This window comes from Pan paniscus, chromosome 20 (assembly GCF_029289425.2).
Source record: "Pan paniscus chromosome 20, NHGRI_mPanPan1-v2.0_pri, whole genome shotgun sequence".
NCBI lineage: Eukaryota > Metazoa > Chordata > Mammalia > Primates > Hominidae > Pan > Pan paniscus.
The window spans coordinates 54,133,741-54,148,949 of NC_073269.2; the positions used below are offsets into that span (position 1 = coordinate 54,133,741).

The following is a 15,209-nucleotide window of genomic DNA, read 5'->3' on the forward strand; positions in this document are numbered from 1 at the left end:
CAGCTACTCCAGAGGCTGAGGCAGGAGAATTGCTTGAACCCAGGAGATGGAGGTTGCAGTGAGCCGAGGTTGCAGTGAGCCAAGGTTGCACCACTGTAGTCCAGCCTGGGTGACGGAGTGAGACTCCATCTAAAAAACAAAACCCAAAAAACCTGTGATTGTCACTATCAGATTTCATCATCTCAACCATCCTGGAGGGATGTGTCATTTTACAGATAAGGAAACTTAGGCCAGCGAGGGTCACCAACATGCCTGAGGTCACGTGGATAGTGAATGGTGAACCCTGGAAGGAACGCAGGTTGCACCTGACTTTGCTGTGGCTCAAGACGATCTTGCTGCCCACCCGGGTCCTGAGGTCATCCTGACCTTCCCTTGCCTTTGGTTGGCCTGAGGATCATCTCCCACCCCCACCCCACCTTCTCCAGATGTCACTTGATGTCCACTGCACACCTAATCCTGGCTAGATCTAGCAGGTGTCCAACCAGCCTCTACTATGTTTCCATACTGGGACATAGAGCATATATGGTTTAGAGAATGGCCCTCCCTCCTCTCTATCTAGGATGGAGGCCTTGGAAGCTAATACAACTCAACACAGCAAGGTCTGCTGTGATAACTTCCATGGAGAGGAACAGAAAAACTTCCGTAAGACTTCACAGCTGTGAGGAAGACATGAGGGAAGGATGGAGAGAAGCTTCCTGGCAAAGGTTGCCTTGATGTGAGTTCCTGAGGGATGGATGAGACTGAAAGATGTGGTAAGTGGACGGAGCATCTGATGCCTAGGAACGGAGGTTGGAGAACATAAAGCAGGCACCAAGTTTGTGCCAGAACTTAAAAGTTCAGAGAATAGCTACAGAAGATACAGGCTGGGGGGGTGGGCGAGGCCAGATGATGGATAGGCTTGGATATCAGACAAATAATTTTGGACTTTTTTTTTTCTGGAGACGGAGTCTCGCTCTGTCACCCAGGCTGGAGGGCAGTGGGGCGATCTCACTGCAACCTCCACCTCCCAAGTTCAAGCAGTTCTCCTGCCTCAGCCTCCCAAGTAGCTGGGACTACAGGCACATGCCACCACCCCTGGCTAACTTTTTGTATTTCAGTAAAGATGGGTTTCACGGTGTTGCCCAGTCTGGTCTTGAACTCCTGAGCTCAGGCAATCTGCCTGCCTTAGCTTCACAAAGTGCTAGGATTACAGGTGTGAGCCACGCGCCTGGCCTTTTCTTCTTCTTTTTTTTTTTTTGAGATGGAGTCTCACTGTTGCCCGGGCTGGAATGCAGTGGTGTGACCTCGGCTCACTGCAGCCTCCACCTCCTGGGTTCAAGCAATTCTCCTGCCTCAGCCCCCGTGTAGCCTGGGACTACAGGTGTGCACTGTCACTCCTAGCTAATTTGTATATTTTTAGTAGAGATGGGGTTTCACCACGTTGGCCCGGCTGGTCTCGAACTCCTGACCTCAGGTGATCCGCCAACCTTGGCTTCCCAAAGTGCTGAAATTACAGGCATGAGCCACTGAGCCCAGCCAGAATTTTGGATTTTTGTCCATAAGCAGCAGATAGGTGCTGAGATCTTTGAACCAAAGAATGTCACAATTAGAACTTGACGTGCTTTTTTTTTTTTTTTGGACGGAGTGTTGCTCTGGAGTGCAATGGCGCGATCTCAGCTCACTGCAACCTCCGCCCCCAGCGTTCTAGCAATTCTCCTGTCTCAGCCTCCCAAGTAGCTGGGATTACAGGCACCTGCCACCACGTCTGGCTAATTTTTTTGTATGTGTAATAGAGACAGGATTTCGCCATGTTGGCCAGGCTGGTCTCAAACTACTAACCTCAGGTGATCCACTCGCCTCGGCCTCCCAAAGTGCTGGGATTACAGGCGTGAGCCACCATGTCCGGCCGACATGCCTTCCTATGCCTCACATAAAAAAGAACCCCACGTCTCATCCATGTAGAACCCCAATCCTTTTCACTTATTCAGTGATCCAATATACTCATGCTGGGCTCAGTGCTAGGATTTGGGGATATAGTGATGATGAAGGAATTGGTCCATGGTCTCAGAAGGAAATAGGCAATAAACTCTAGAGATGCCACGAATCCGTATTACTGCAGAAGCAAGCGTGAGGTATTACTGGGGAGCCAGAAGAGGGACACGGAGCCCAGTAAGAGAGGTGGGAGGCACCTTCCAGGAACATAACTAGGAGTTAGCCAGGGGAGAGGGGAAAGGGTATTCCAGACGGAAGGACAACTTGAGCAAAGACAGGGAAGGAAAATTTAAAAATACAGTGGTGCTTTGTGCATGATTTCTTTTAGTTTTCTCCAAAAGGTGTCATCATCCACCTCATTTTACAGATGGGAAAACTGACCCTTAAAGAGAAAAAGGGAGTAGCATAAGCCACATGCTGAGTCAGCGGTGATCCTGAATTTGAAGCCCCTGAACCTGACCCCAGAGCTCCAGCTGCTAGCCAGTCCAGTCTCTTTCTGATGGGACAAGTTCTTCCTAGGATAAAAGGTGCCCTGCAAACTAACAAGGAATGGGCAAGGCGGAAGGGCGTCCTGAGCATGGGAAGGAAAGGGCCTTGGCTGAGGTGTTCCTCGGAGCCACCGGAAGTGAGGGACACCAAGCTCTTTGAAATGAATAGCCTGGGAAGAAAGGGACAGAACAAATGCTTCCAAAACCTGCCACCCGCTTCCATTCTCAAACTTGGAGAGGAGTGAGAAGGAGTGGCCAACTTGGAAAATCTGACAGTGAGTTGGAAGTGGATTCCTGCGGTGGCTGCCCCCGCTCCCCACCACACCCCGTCAATGTCACCTTCAAAGTCAACGGTGCCGTCTCCATTAACATCAGCCTCCCGGACAACCTCAGAGATCTCCCAGGGGGTGAGCCGCTCCCCCAGGAGTCTCTGCATGGCCTGCTGTAGCTCCGCCAGGGTGATCTCCCCATCTCCATTCGTGTCAAACTGAATAGAAGCAGAAATAGATTATATCAGCAATGACAATGATGATAGCCACGAGACGATGGAGTTTACCTATCGCTTACTGTGGGTCAAGCACTGAGATAAGAGCTTTGGGAATGTGAGCCACTAGAACGTCAGCTCCAAAAGACAGTTTTGTTGTGGTTTTTTTTCTTTTCTTTTCTTTCTTTTTCTTTCTTTCTTTTTTTTTTTTTTTTTTTGAGACAGTCTCACCCTGTCACCCAGGCTGAAGTGCAGTGGTGCAATCTCGGCTCACTGCAGCCTTCACCTCCTGGGTTCAAGCGATTCTCGTCCCTCAGCCTTCCGAGTAGCTGGGATTACAGGCGCATGCCACCAAACCCCTCTAATTTTTGTATTTTTAGTAGAGACAGGGTTTCACCATGTTGACCAGGCTGATCTTGAACTCCTGAACTCAGTTGATCCACCTGCCTCAGTCTCCTAAAGTGCTGGGATTACAGGCTTGAGCCACTGTGCCTGGCCGAAACTTTTTTTTAATGAGACGGGGTCTCACTATTTTGGCCAGGTTGGTCTTAAAATCTTGGCCTTAAGCAACCCTTCCACCTTGTCCTTCCAAAGTGCTAGGCTTACAGTCCTGAGCCAAGGTGCCCAGCGATACATTTAAAACTTACTTTTTAAGTGATTTTTGAAACATACATTATTATTTACTATAGTTATCCTGCTGTGCAATAGATCTCAAAAGTTATTCCTCCTGTCTAACCAAAACTTTGTACCCTTTGACAAGCAACTGTCCATTCCTTCTCTGTGGCTCCCCAGCCTCTGCTAACCAGCTTTCTTTTTATTTGCATGAGTTCAATTTTTTAAGATTCTGCATGTAACATCATGTGGTATTTGTCCTTTTGTGCCTGGCTTATATAGCTTAGCATAATGTGCTTCATGTTTATTCATGTTGTTGTAAATGATAGAGTTTCCTTCTTTTTAAAAGCTGAATATGCCGGACTCAGTGGCTCATGCCTGTAATCCCAGCACTTTGGGAGGCCAAGGCGGGTGGATCACCTGAGGTCAGGAATTCGAGACCAGCCTGACCAACATGGAGAAACTCCGTCTTTACTAAAAATACAAAATTAGCCAGGCGTGGTGGCGCATGCCTGTAGTCCCGGCTACTTGGGAGGCTGAGGCAGGAGAATCGCTTGAACCTGGGAGGTGGAGGTCGTGGTGAGCCAAGATTGTGCCATTCTACTCCAGCCTGGGCAACAAGAGCAAAACTCTGTCTCAAAAAAAGAGAAAGAAAATTTTAAATGACCCATGCTGCTTACATTGTATTTATTTTGGATGACACAGCTATAGGCTGAGGAAGCTGCAAGTTAACAAGTGCCGTAAGGCAGGAAGGTGTACTTGAGGAAGAGGCAGAAGCGGGGAGTGTTTAGGGAGGCGTGAGCTGGGGAGAAATGAGCATGAAGTAGACAAGGTCTCAGTGTTGCAGAAGGCAGGGCCCAAGTACGTAGGGGCTTGTGTGTCATGGGACGTTGTCAGGATTTGGTTCTGAGTAAGACAAGAAGCCACTGGAGAATTTTAAGCAGGGGAGTGACCAGATCTGATATACATTTTAAAAGAATGTGAGCATGAAACCCTGTTGTGTAGAGAACAGACCACAGTAGGACCACGATGGGAGCCAGGAAACCAATTAGAGGGCCGCCATGATCATCCTGGTAGGAGATGGTTGTGGTTTGAGCCAGTTAGCACCAGCAGAGCTCAAGAAGGAGAGTTCACTCCCCGATGTTTTGGAAATTGAACGTACTAGACTTTCTGGTAGACTAGTTAAGGGTGTGCAGGGCAGAGCTTTGGAGGCAGTTCATTAATTCAACATATATGTATCCATATTGCTAAAAAAAAAAAGTGTCAATAGTGCCCATGTGGAAGGCACCGTTCTTGGGACTGAGCACGGAGCAGCGAGCAAGATACTTAGAAATACTTGTCTTCTGTGCCTGGCTTATTTCACCCAGCATACTGTCCTCCAGGTTCATTTGTGTTGTTGTGTGGGGCAGGATTTCCTTCTTTTGTAAGGCTGAATATTGCATTTAAATATATACCACACAGAAGGAGAAATACTGCATGATTCCACTTACATATGAAGTACTTAAAATAACCACACTCATAGAAGCAGAGAGTAGAAGGATAGTTGCTGGGGGTTAGGAGGACAGGGAAATGGGGAGATATTGTACCATGGGTGTAAAGTTTCAGTTACGCAAGATAGGTTCTAGAGATCTGCTGTGTGGCATTGTGCCTATAATTAATAATACTGCATAACGACAAATATTGCTTTTAATGGCAAAATCACAATTACTTTTGCATCAATCTAATAACTATGGGCAAAAGACGTGAACAGCCATCTCTCTAAAGAAGACAAATGGGCAAAAGACGTGAACAGCTATCTCTCTAAAGAAGACAGACAAATGGCAAACAAGTTCATGAAAAAAATGCTCAGCATCACTAATCATTTGGGAAATTTAAATTAAAACCACAATGAAATATCACCTCACATCTGTTAGGATGGCTACTGTTAAAAAGATGAATAATAACAAGTGTTGGTGAGGATGTGGATAAAAGGGAACCCTGGTACACTTTCGCTGGGTATGGAAATTAGCACAGCTATTATGGAAAATGGTATGGAGGTTCCTTAGAAAATTAAACCTAGAGCTGCCATATGACCCAGCAATACCACTTCTGGGTATGTATCTAAAGTAATTGAAATCAGTATATCAAAGGGATGTTTGCAGTCCCCTGCTCATGGCAGCACTATTCACAATAGCCAAGGTATGGAAGCAACCTGTGTCCATCAAAACAGAAGAGTGGATAAAGAAAACATGGCATAAGTACACAATGGAATACTATTCAGCTTTTTTTTTTTTTTTGAGGTGGAGTTTCGCTCTTGTTACCCAGGCTGGAGTGCAGTGGTGCAATCTTGGCTCACTGCAACCTCTGCCTCTCGGGTTCAAGTGATTCTTCTGCCTCAGCCTCCTGAGTACTTGGGATTACAGGCATGTACCACCACGCCTAGCTAATTTTGTATTTTCAGTAGAGACGGGGTTTCTCCATGTTGGTCAGGTTGGTCTCAAACTCCCGACCTCAGGTGATCCACCTGCCTCAGCCTCCCAAAGTGCTGGGATTACAGGCATGAGCCGCTGCACCTGGCCTTAAAATTTTCTAGTAGTGACGTTTAAAAAAATGTTAAAAGGAACAAATGAAACTAATTTTTAATATTCTCTTTTATTTAACCCAATATATCTAAAGTGTTATCCTTTCATCATGTAATCCACTTAAAAATTATTAATTTAGCTATGTAAGTAGCATTCTTTTTATGCACACTGGATTTCATAAGGCAGTAAGTTCTAAGTTCTTAGTAGGTGCTTAGCATGCTTAATTAGGATACTTAGCCTAGAAGTTTACTTAAGTATACAAGTACGTTATGCTAATTATATTAGCACACTAAGTCTTAATCCAGTGTTCACGTTACACTTACAGCACTTCTCAATCCAGACAACTTTTTCTTTTTGTTTTGAGATGGAGTTTCACTCTTATAACCCAGGCTGGAGTGCAATGGTGCGATCTCAACTCACTGCAACCTCTGCCTCCCAGGTTCAAGCAATTACCTGCCTCAGTCTCCCAAGTAGCTGGGATTACAGGCACCCACCACCATGTCTGGCTAAATTTTTTTGCATTTTTAGTAGAGACGGGATTTCAGCATCTTGGCCAGGCTGGTCTTAAAGTCCTGACCTTGTGATCCACCTGCATCGGCCTCCCAAAGTGCTGGGATTACAGGTGTGAGCCACTGAGCCCGGCCAGCTGTAGATCTTTATAAGAAGCTGGGAGAGGCACTTGCACAGCCAATAGGTGGAGGCCTCCTAGGATTTGAACCCATGTTTGCCTGGTTCCAAATCCTTTGCTCCCAAACACTCTACTACTCTATTTTCACCTTGTGTTGCTGAAAGCTCTCAGAACGAGAAGGTATTTTATCAGGGGATATAAGCAAGTCTGTTATTCTCACTGGGTCTGATATTTTTTAGTATGTCTGCAGCAAGTGGCTTGTACCAGATGACCACTTTGCATTCCCTTCTGGGATCTCAAATTCTTGGATTCTTCCTGTTACAGGCACTAAGAATAGAGGCCCTGGCCAGGCATGGTGGCTCATGCCTGTAATCCCAGCACTTTGGGAGACCTAGGCAGGTGGATCACTTGAGGTCAGAAGTTCGAGACCAGCCTGGTCAACATGGTGAAACCCCGTCTCTACGAAAAATACAAAAATTAGCTGGGTGTGGTATCGCGCACCTGTAATCCCAGTTACTTGGGAGGCTGAGACAGGAGAATGGCTTGAACCCGGGAGGCAGAGGTTGTAGTGAGCCAAGATTGCACCATTGCACTCCAGCCTGGGGACAACAGTGAAACCCCGTCTCAAAAAAAAAAGTCCTAACATTTATTCTAGAGATGGCAGGATCTTGGATACGATTTATAATCTTCATGAGCCTCACTTTTCTCATCTGTTTAATTGGGATACATGACTGCTTGCTTACTCCTAATGTGTTTGTGTGTGTGTTTTTGTTTTTGTTTGTTTGTTTTTTTGAGGATTAAATCAGATAAAGTATACAGAGGCATTGATCCATTGCAGGTGTTTGGAATACATTATTTTTCTTCCCTATTTATCGATCCCACCATGGCTGGAAAAAAAAAGATGGGGGCCTGGTTGGTGGGTGCTGTCCATGGCATTGGCTAATTACAGGCAGACCCCAGAGGGTCTGCCTCTACCATCACCAGCACCATGACACTGTTAACTCACCTCCTTGAAGGCATCCCGCATCTCCTGGACACCGATCATCCCAGCTGTTTCTGCAAGCAATTTGGGGGTCATCAGCTCCACAAAGTCATCAAAGTCTACACGGCCACCCACTGAGGAAGATGGCACAGGATTAGCGAGACCCCACAAGCCCCGGCCTTCCGTTACCTCACTTTGTGCTTCGAGTCAGTTAGATCAGCTCCCTTCTCCCTGCCCTATAAGAGCCGTCTTTGACTTCCTCCCTCCAGCAGCTAACTCCAAGCTCCAAACTCATGTCCCTCTAGCCTGAACAGGAGTGGATAGGGTGTGGTATGGTGGAAGTAACTGCCTGTGTGACTTTCAGACAGTTGGTTAAGATGTTTCTCCTCCTCTGTAGACCCGTAGAAAGGGGAGCGTAAATTAAATGAGCATACAGATTCTTTTCAGATATGAATACTATCATTACCTTGAGTTCAACCTTGTTTAGTTCGTTACATGCCCAGAAGCAAACCCAATAGCTATTTTTTTTTTTTTTTGAGACAGAGTCCCACTCTCTTGCCAAGGCTGGAGTGCAATGGTGCGATCTCGGCTCACTGCAACCTCTGCCTCCCGGGTTCAAGCGATTCTCGTACCTTAGCCTCCCGAGTAGCTGGGATTACAGGTGCACGCCATCACGCCTGGCTAATTTTTTGTATTTTTAGTAGAGACGGGGTGTCACCATATTGCCCATGCTGTTCACAAACCCCTAACCTCAGGTGATCTGCCCACCTCAGCCTCCCAGAGTGCTGGAATTACAGGTTACAGGTGTGAGACACTGCGCCCAGCCTCAATAGGAATTTTATTCTAGCTAAAATCTCAAAATCAGTTATGATCTCCATCCAAAAATCCATCCATCCTTTTTGCAGCTGTATTCACCAACATTAGCTCCAGCTCCAAGTTTGTTTCCAACATCCAATACAGCTCCAATCTCGTGCTCCACTGATGAATCTTAGTGGTGATAGTAATAACTACATTTAATAAGAATTTACTGGAGGCTAAGACTTTAACTGCATCAGCATCTTTATCTCTTCCTTTCCACAGTCCCATGAGGTAAGGAGAGAGGCATCTTCCTCTATAGATGAGGAAACGGAAACTCAAGAGTAGCGGATAACTTCACTTTTCAAAATGACTGTAATTAGTAAATAATAGAACTGAGATTTGAACCCAGACCTATCTCTAAAAGCTTTTAACCACTTCAAATGCTGCCTTCCTGAGTCGAATCTGACCTGTTTTCTTCCAGACTTCTAGTCCCTCTCATCCTCCTCTCCACCCCCAACTCTACTCTTAACCTCTACATCCTTCCCAATTCTGCCCTGATCCCTTCCCTAACCCCAGCCATCCCTCCCATTCCCTGGACTCACGGTTCATGCGGATTTGCTGGCCGAGCTCAATCAGTTCCATCTCCGTGGGCATGTAACCCATCGTCCTCATGAGATTCCCCAGATCCTTACAAGAGATGAACCCATCTCGGTCCTTATCGAACTCAAGAAATGCTTCCCGCAGCTCTGAAAGTTAAGAGAGAACTTTGGGGGAACTTGAAGCAGTCAGTGGGGAAGAGTGGCATCTCTTGAAGCTATCAATGAGGCTCCAACTAGAGACTCCTTAAAGGAGCGTACATTAGAAACAAAACAAAACAAAACAAAAAAACCAAGGCTGGATGTGGTGGCTCATGCCTGTAATCCCAGCACTTTGGGAGGTCGACGTGGGTGGATCACCTGAGGTGAGGAGTTTGAGGCCAGCCTGACCAACATGGCAGAACCCCATCTCTACTAAATACAAAAAATTAGCTGGGCATGGTGGCTCATGCCTTTGATCCCAGCTACTAGGGAGGCTGCCTCAGCCGAGGCAGAAGAATCTCTTGAACCTGGGAGGCGGAGGTAGCAGTGAGAGGAGATCGTGCCATTGCACTCCAGCCTGGCAACAAGAGCAAAACTCTGTCTCAAAAAAGAAAAAAAAATTCAAAAAGGAGTGATGTATGAAATGTGTTAGCAAAAGAGGCATCATTCCTGAGACCACTAAATGAGAGCACTGGCGTCCTCCAGATTCCTGGATGAAGTTATGGGGAACCTCAAAGTCACCAAGAGAGAAACTCATTTGTTTTCACTCCTGAGTCTTGGAGACACTTGAGGATGGATATGCCTTCGAAATACTTTGGGAGGTCCTTCAACTGCCACGAGAAAGAGTTCTACAAAATTACAGTTGAGTGGGAAGAGAGAGGGATTGTAAAAATTCCATGTAATGGAATTTATACAGAAATGCACAAAGGGACTGAGGGCAGGTCAGGTGGGTGGATGGCAACGTGGAAGCAACTGGGGAAGACGGTGTTACCTTCAATCTCATCTTGTCCCAGTGGTCTTTCCTGGAAAGGAATGCAGGTGAGAGGGAATTTGGAGAGAGGGTCACCCATTCTCCAAAGGATCTCCTTGTTCTCCCAAGCTCCTCCCCACTCTCTCATGGTTCTCTTTCCATTCTCTCTCTCCTCCTCCATCCCTCCCATTCCTTTTCCCATCTCCTGACTCCTGTTCCACAGTTCTTGGCTCCCCACCCCCCTCTCGACGTCTCTCTCCCACCCATGAATCCCAATCTCCCTTTTTCTTCCTTTCTTAGACAAACATCCATCACATTGTGTCAAAGGGGGTCTTAAACACTGGGGAGTCCAGTCTCCTCCATCTCCAGATGAAAAAAGCGAGACTTCACAACCACAGCTAACTCATTCAGAGTGCTGACTCTGTGCCAGGCAGTTTCCACAATCATTTCATTTAAACCTCAGTACTGCTCTGTGATGCAGATCTACATCTCGTTTCCATCTTACCCATGAGAAAGCTGAGGAACAGAGAGGTTAAGGAACCTGCACAAGGTCACACAGCTCACAAGCGGCAGATCCCCTCCCAAGGGAGGAAGGCATTCACCTGCTCCCTGGAGGTCATGGGGCAAGTCAGACACAGTATTGGGATTTGAATTCAGGGCTCCTGACTCCCAAGTCAGAATTCTTCACACGAGCCCCCATTCACTCCTTTCTCACCTGCCTCCAATCTTCCTGCCAAAGGTTAGAATCTCTGTGCATGGAAACAGCATTCAATGGCTTTCAGGCAGGAGGGTCACTGCCAGCATGACCAGTTCCTAAACACTCTGAGAATGTCCAGTTATTGCTGCCCCACCTACTCCTGCACATACCTGAAGGGCTGGGCTTACATATACATGGCATGTTAACAAGGAAATTCTACTGACCTCTGGTCTCTTTAGCCTCCCATCTCCCTTTATCCCTGGAGCCTTTCCCTCAGCTTCTCTTTCATCTGATCCCCTCCTTGCAGTCCCTTATCACCCTTTTTTTCATTCTCTCTCTTTTTTTTTTTTTTTTTTGAGACACAGTCTCGCTCTGTCACCCAAGCTGGAGTGCAGTGGCACGAACTCGGCTCACTGCAACCTCCGCCTCCCGGGTTCAAGCGATTCTCCTGCCTCAGCCTCCCGAGTAGCTGGGATTACAGGCGCCTGCCACTGCACCCGGCTAATTTTTGTATTTCTAATAGAGACAGGGTTTCACCGTCTTGGCCAGGCTGGTCTTGACCTCCTGACCTCGTGATCCACCTGCTTTGGCCTCCCAAAGGGCTGGGATCACAGGCGTGAGCCACTGCTTGGCCTTTTTTATTCTCTTTTTTTGGTGATCTTAAAGCCTAACAATGAAAAGTATGCCCACATATCTGGACAAGTTGGTATATATGGAAAAATAAAAAAAATTTAAAAAGCATGCCCACAGGAATCAAGCAAACCCGACCCCGCCACTTACTTTTTTTTAACGAGACAAAGTCTCACTTTGTTGCCCAGGCTGGAGTGCAGTGGCATAATCAGGGCTCACTGCAGCCTCCACTTCCTGGGCTCAAGCGATCCTCCTGCCTCAGCCACCTGAGTAGCTGGGACTGCAGATGCATGCCACCATGCTGAGCTATTTTTTTGTATTTTTAGTAGAGATGGGGTCTTGTGTTTCCCAGGCTGGTCTCAAACTCCTGGACTTAAGTGATCCTCCCGCCTCTGCCTCCCAAGGTGCTGGGATTCAGGCATGAGCCACTATACTTGGCCGACCCTGCCACTTACTAACTGTGTAAGCTTAAGACAAATGACTTCATGACTCAGAGCTTCACTTTCCTCACCTGTAAAATGGGAATGAAAGTCACTGACCTCATGAGTTGTTCTGAGGTGTAAATAACATCAGGTGTGCAAATCCCTTTGCACAGGGCTGGGCACAGAGCAATGACTTAATAAATGGCAGCTATTGTTATTAACGTCATCATTATCATCACCACCATCATAACCACCACCACCACCATCATCACCATCATCAACACCATCATTAACACCACCACCACCATCATCATCACCATCAACACCATCATCATCATCACCATCACCACCACCACCACCATCACCACCATCACCACCATCACCACCACCATCACCACCACCACCATCACCACTATCACCACCACCACCGTCATCACCACCACCACCACCACCACCATCACCACCACCACCACCACCACCACCATCACCACCACCACCACCATCATCACCACCACCATCACCATCACCACCATCATCATCACCATCATCACCACCATCATAACCACCACCACCATCATCATCACCATCATCAACACCATCATCACCATCATCAACACCATCATCACCATCATCACCATCATTAACACCACCACCACCATCACCATCACCACTATAATCATCACCATCATCATCACCACCACCTCGTCATTATCACCACCATCACCACCACCATCACCACCATCTCACCATCACCACCATCTCACCATCACCATCACCACCATTATCACAATGAGCATCCATGGAAAAGAATGATGGTAATCTCAACAATGACATCATCCCACTTTCCCTTTTCATTTTTCTTCCTTTTCTCTCCTTCTCTTTGCTCCTGACTTTTGATTTTACCCCCACCCGTTTATCTCACTGGCTTACATGACCCCACCAGGGTCCTTGGAATTTCTTGTACTTTCTCAGCTCCTGCTCTATCCACCTATTCCCCTGGTTCTGTGGCACCATCATGTCCCCTTCTTTGTCCCACACCCCTGCTCCCTTTGCCCTGCCCACCGCCCTTCCCCCTCACTCCCCACCTCACCCGCTGTTTCTCAGCAATGCCTTTCCTCAAGAAGATGCAGGCAGGGCCCATGGGGAACTGCATGGAGGGGTGGGGTGGAGCTCGCAGGGCACCAGTCTCAAGATGGCCCCTCCTCCCTGCTCCCTGTCGGAGCTCAGCCTCCTTATCTTCTCTAGCACTCCTTTGCCACCTCTTCCTGCCTCTCTTGGTTTCTCCTTCGGTCCCTGTGTCTTAGAGCTGTGACAGCTGGGCTGGAAATCTCTACCCGGGTTGGGGAGGGATCAGAGCTGTCCCTGCCTCCCCATCTGGCTTGAATGATATGGGTGGGGAAATGCAGAGTCAGGTTCTGTGACGCCTTTATCCCCAGAGTGGAATTGGAAAGTGCATTTTATAAATGGGGATTAGAGGCTGGATGTGGTGCTCACGTCTGTAGTCCCAGCGCTTTGGGAGGCTGAGGTGGGAGGATTGCTGGAGCCCAGGAGTTTGAGACCAGCCTGAGCAACATACAGAGAGGCTGTCTTTACAAAAAATAAAAAAATTAGCCGTGCCTGGTGGTGCACACCTGTAGTCCCAGCTGCTCCAAAGGCAGAGATGGGAGGATCACTTGAGCCCAGGAGTTCGAGGCTGTAGTGAGCTATGATTGCACCATTGCACTCCAGGCTGCAGTGAACTACGATTGCACCATTGTACTCCAGCCTGGCTGACATAGTGAGACCCTGTCTCGAAAAAAAAAGAAAAAAGAAAAAAAAGAAAAAAAAGAAAAGAAAATGGAGGATTAGAGCAGATGGCATCATTTATTCAATGTCCCAACAAGCATGTGAAGGGTCACTCCAACACTGGCCTCTGGGCAGTGAGATGGAGAGCACAGCACCCCTGGCCTCAGGGAGTTTTCCTGGGTGAGTCGGGAATGTGTGAGAGTGAGCAGGATGCAAGCATGGACTTCAGGAAGTGGGCGTACACGGTGACTAAGAGCATGGCATTTGCTCTTCCTCTGTTCATCTCTTTCCTTCTGTCTTTCCTGAATGATTTAGAGGGAAAAAGCAAGGTGGGGGTGTCAGGGAGGGTGTGAAGTTATGGTGGTGTCAAAGCCCAAAGGGGTTTTGCGACTCCACACTAGGTAGGGTTAGGGGAGGAGGGGGCTGGGGGCCATCTGGCGTGGAGAGCCAGCATTCCAGTGGGGTAGTGGGGTGAGGAGAAGTCCACATAGAGGGGCAGCATGACCCAGGGTGTTGGGGCTGGAGATGGTGGGGATAAATCCACAGATGGGCAGCTTGGTGTGCAATGTTGGAACATGAGCTGAGTGGGGCGGGGGCATTTATATGCAGGCATTGTCTGGGGTGGGGGTTTGCACTGTAAGGCAATTAGGAAGGAGGCCACATAGAGGGGATCTGGCATGGGTTGTCATAACCCAAGCAGAGAGAGAAATGTCCACTCATGGGAATAGCATGGTGTATGGTGTTGAAGCCAGACTAGGCTGGGAAAGACATCCCCACAGGGGTGAAATGGCAAAGGAAAAGGGAAATTGGCTACACACAGTGAGTAAGGGGAATGGGGGCCAGGTCTCCTACTGTTGGAAAAGGGAGTTACTAAGACAGAAAGGAGGAAAGTCGAATGAGCCCTGTGGTGTTGGACTATAACTGGAGGCATTGGTATGTCTTCATGGATCTCAATTACACATAGAGAGATAAAAATAAACACATAGTTTCAGTGTGTATAGGAACATTTGTACACATATTCTCTAGCTCTCTCCACTAAGAGAACATAGAAACAGTGATGGCCCATACGAATGAGCACCACTAGCATCCAAATCTTGACTTCTATATACCATTCTCCATCAAATGGAACCAGAGTGCCTAGGAAATTTGGCTGATTCCATGTCTAGAGCAAAAAAAGAACAAGATGAGCCTACAAACGTCCTATGCTTAAAGCAAGAAATTGCTCAAAGAGTTGTGAGAACATGTGGAAAGAACACAGGAGTCTGCTTGAAGAAGCTCCATTGGCCATACTGGGCAGTTTGAGAGTCAAAATAAATAATGATAATAACAAATTATACAGGACCACAGGAGAAACCAGGAGTCCATACTCAGATAAATAAAAAGCTAAGTGGGAAGTTTGATATTTACAGAGCTCAAAATACCTCCCTACAAAATACCAATTTCAAAGGAGTTACTTTATAGTGGAGAAACGTGGCAAACACCATCTTAGTCAATGAAAGTGGACATCATCAGTAACGTGACAAGTTGGAATTTCACACCACCTGACAGGATGTCACGAGAACAGCATCGCTTCTGTAAGATTCCTGAATCTCATCATAATCAG

The 15,209-nt window shown here is 47.2% G+C and overlaps 1 protein-coding gene across 1 annotated transcript; it reads right to left on the reverse strand.

Annotated features, from left to right (window-relative positions):
* Positions 1-586: 586 nt before the first annotated feature.
* Positions 587-14,251, reverse strand: CABP5 (calcium binding protein 5). The gene is made up of 6 exons (XM_055102860.2): positions 12,912-14,251; positions 10,094-10,124; positions 9,127-9,270; positions 7,751-7,860; positions 2,516-2,946; positions 587-656 (listed from the first exon to the last, which is right to left on the reverse strand). The coding sequence occupies exons 1-6, from the start codon at positions 12,972-12,974 to the stop codon at positions 587-589; spliced, it is 849 nt and encodes a 282-aa protein (XP_054958835.1). The 5' UTR covers positions 12,975-14,251.
* Between the last annotated feature and the right edge of the window lie 958 nt (positions 14,252-15,209).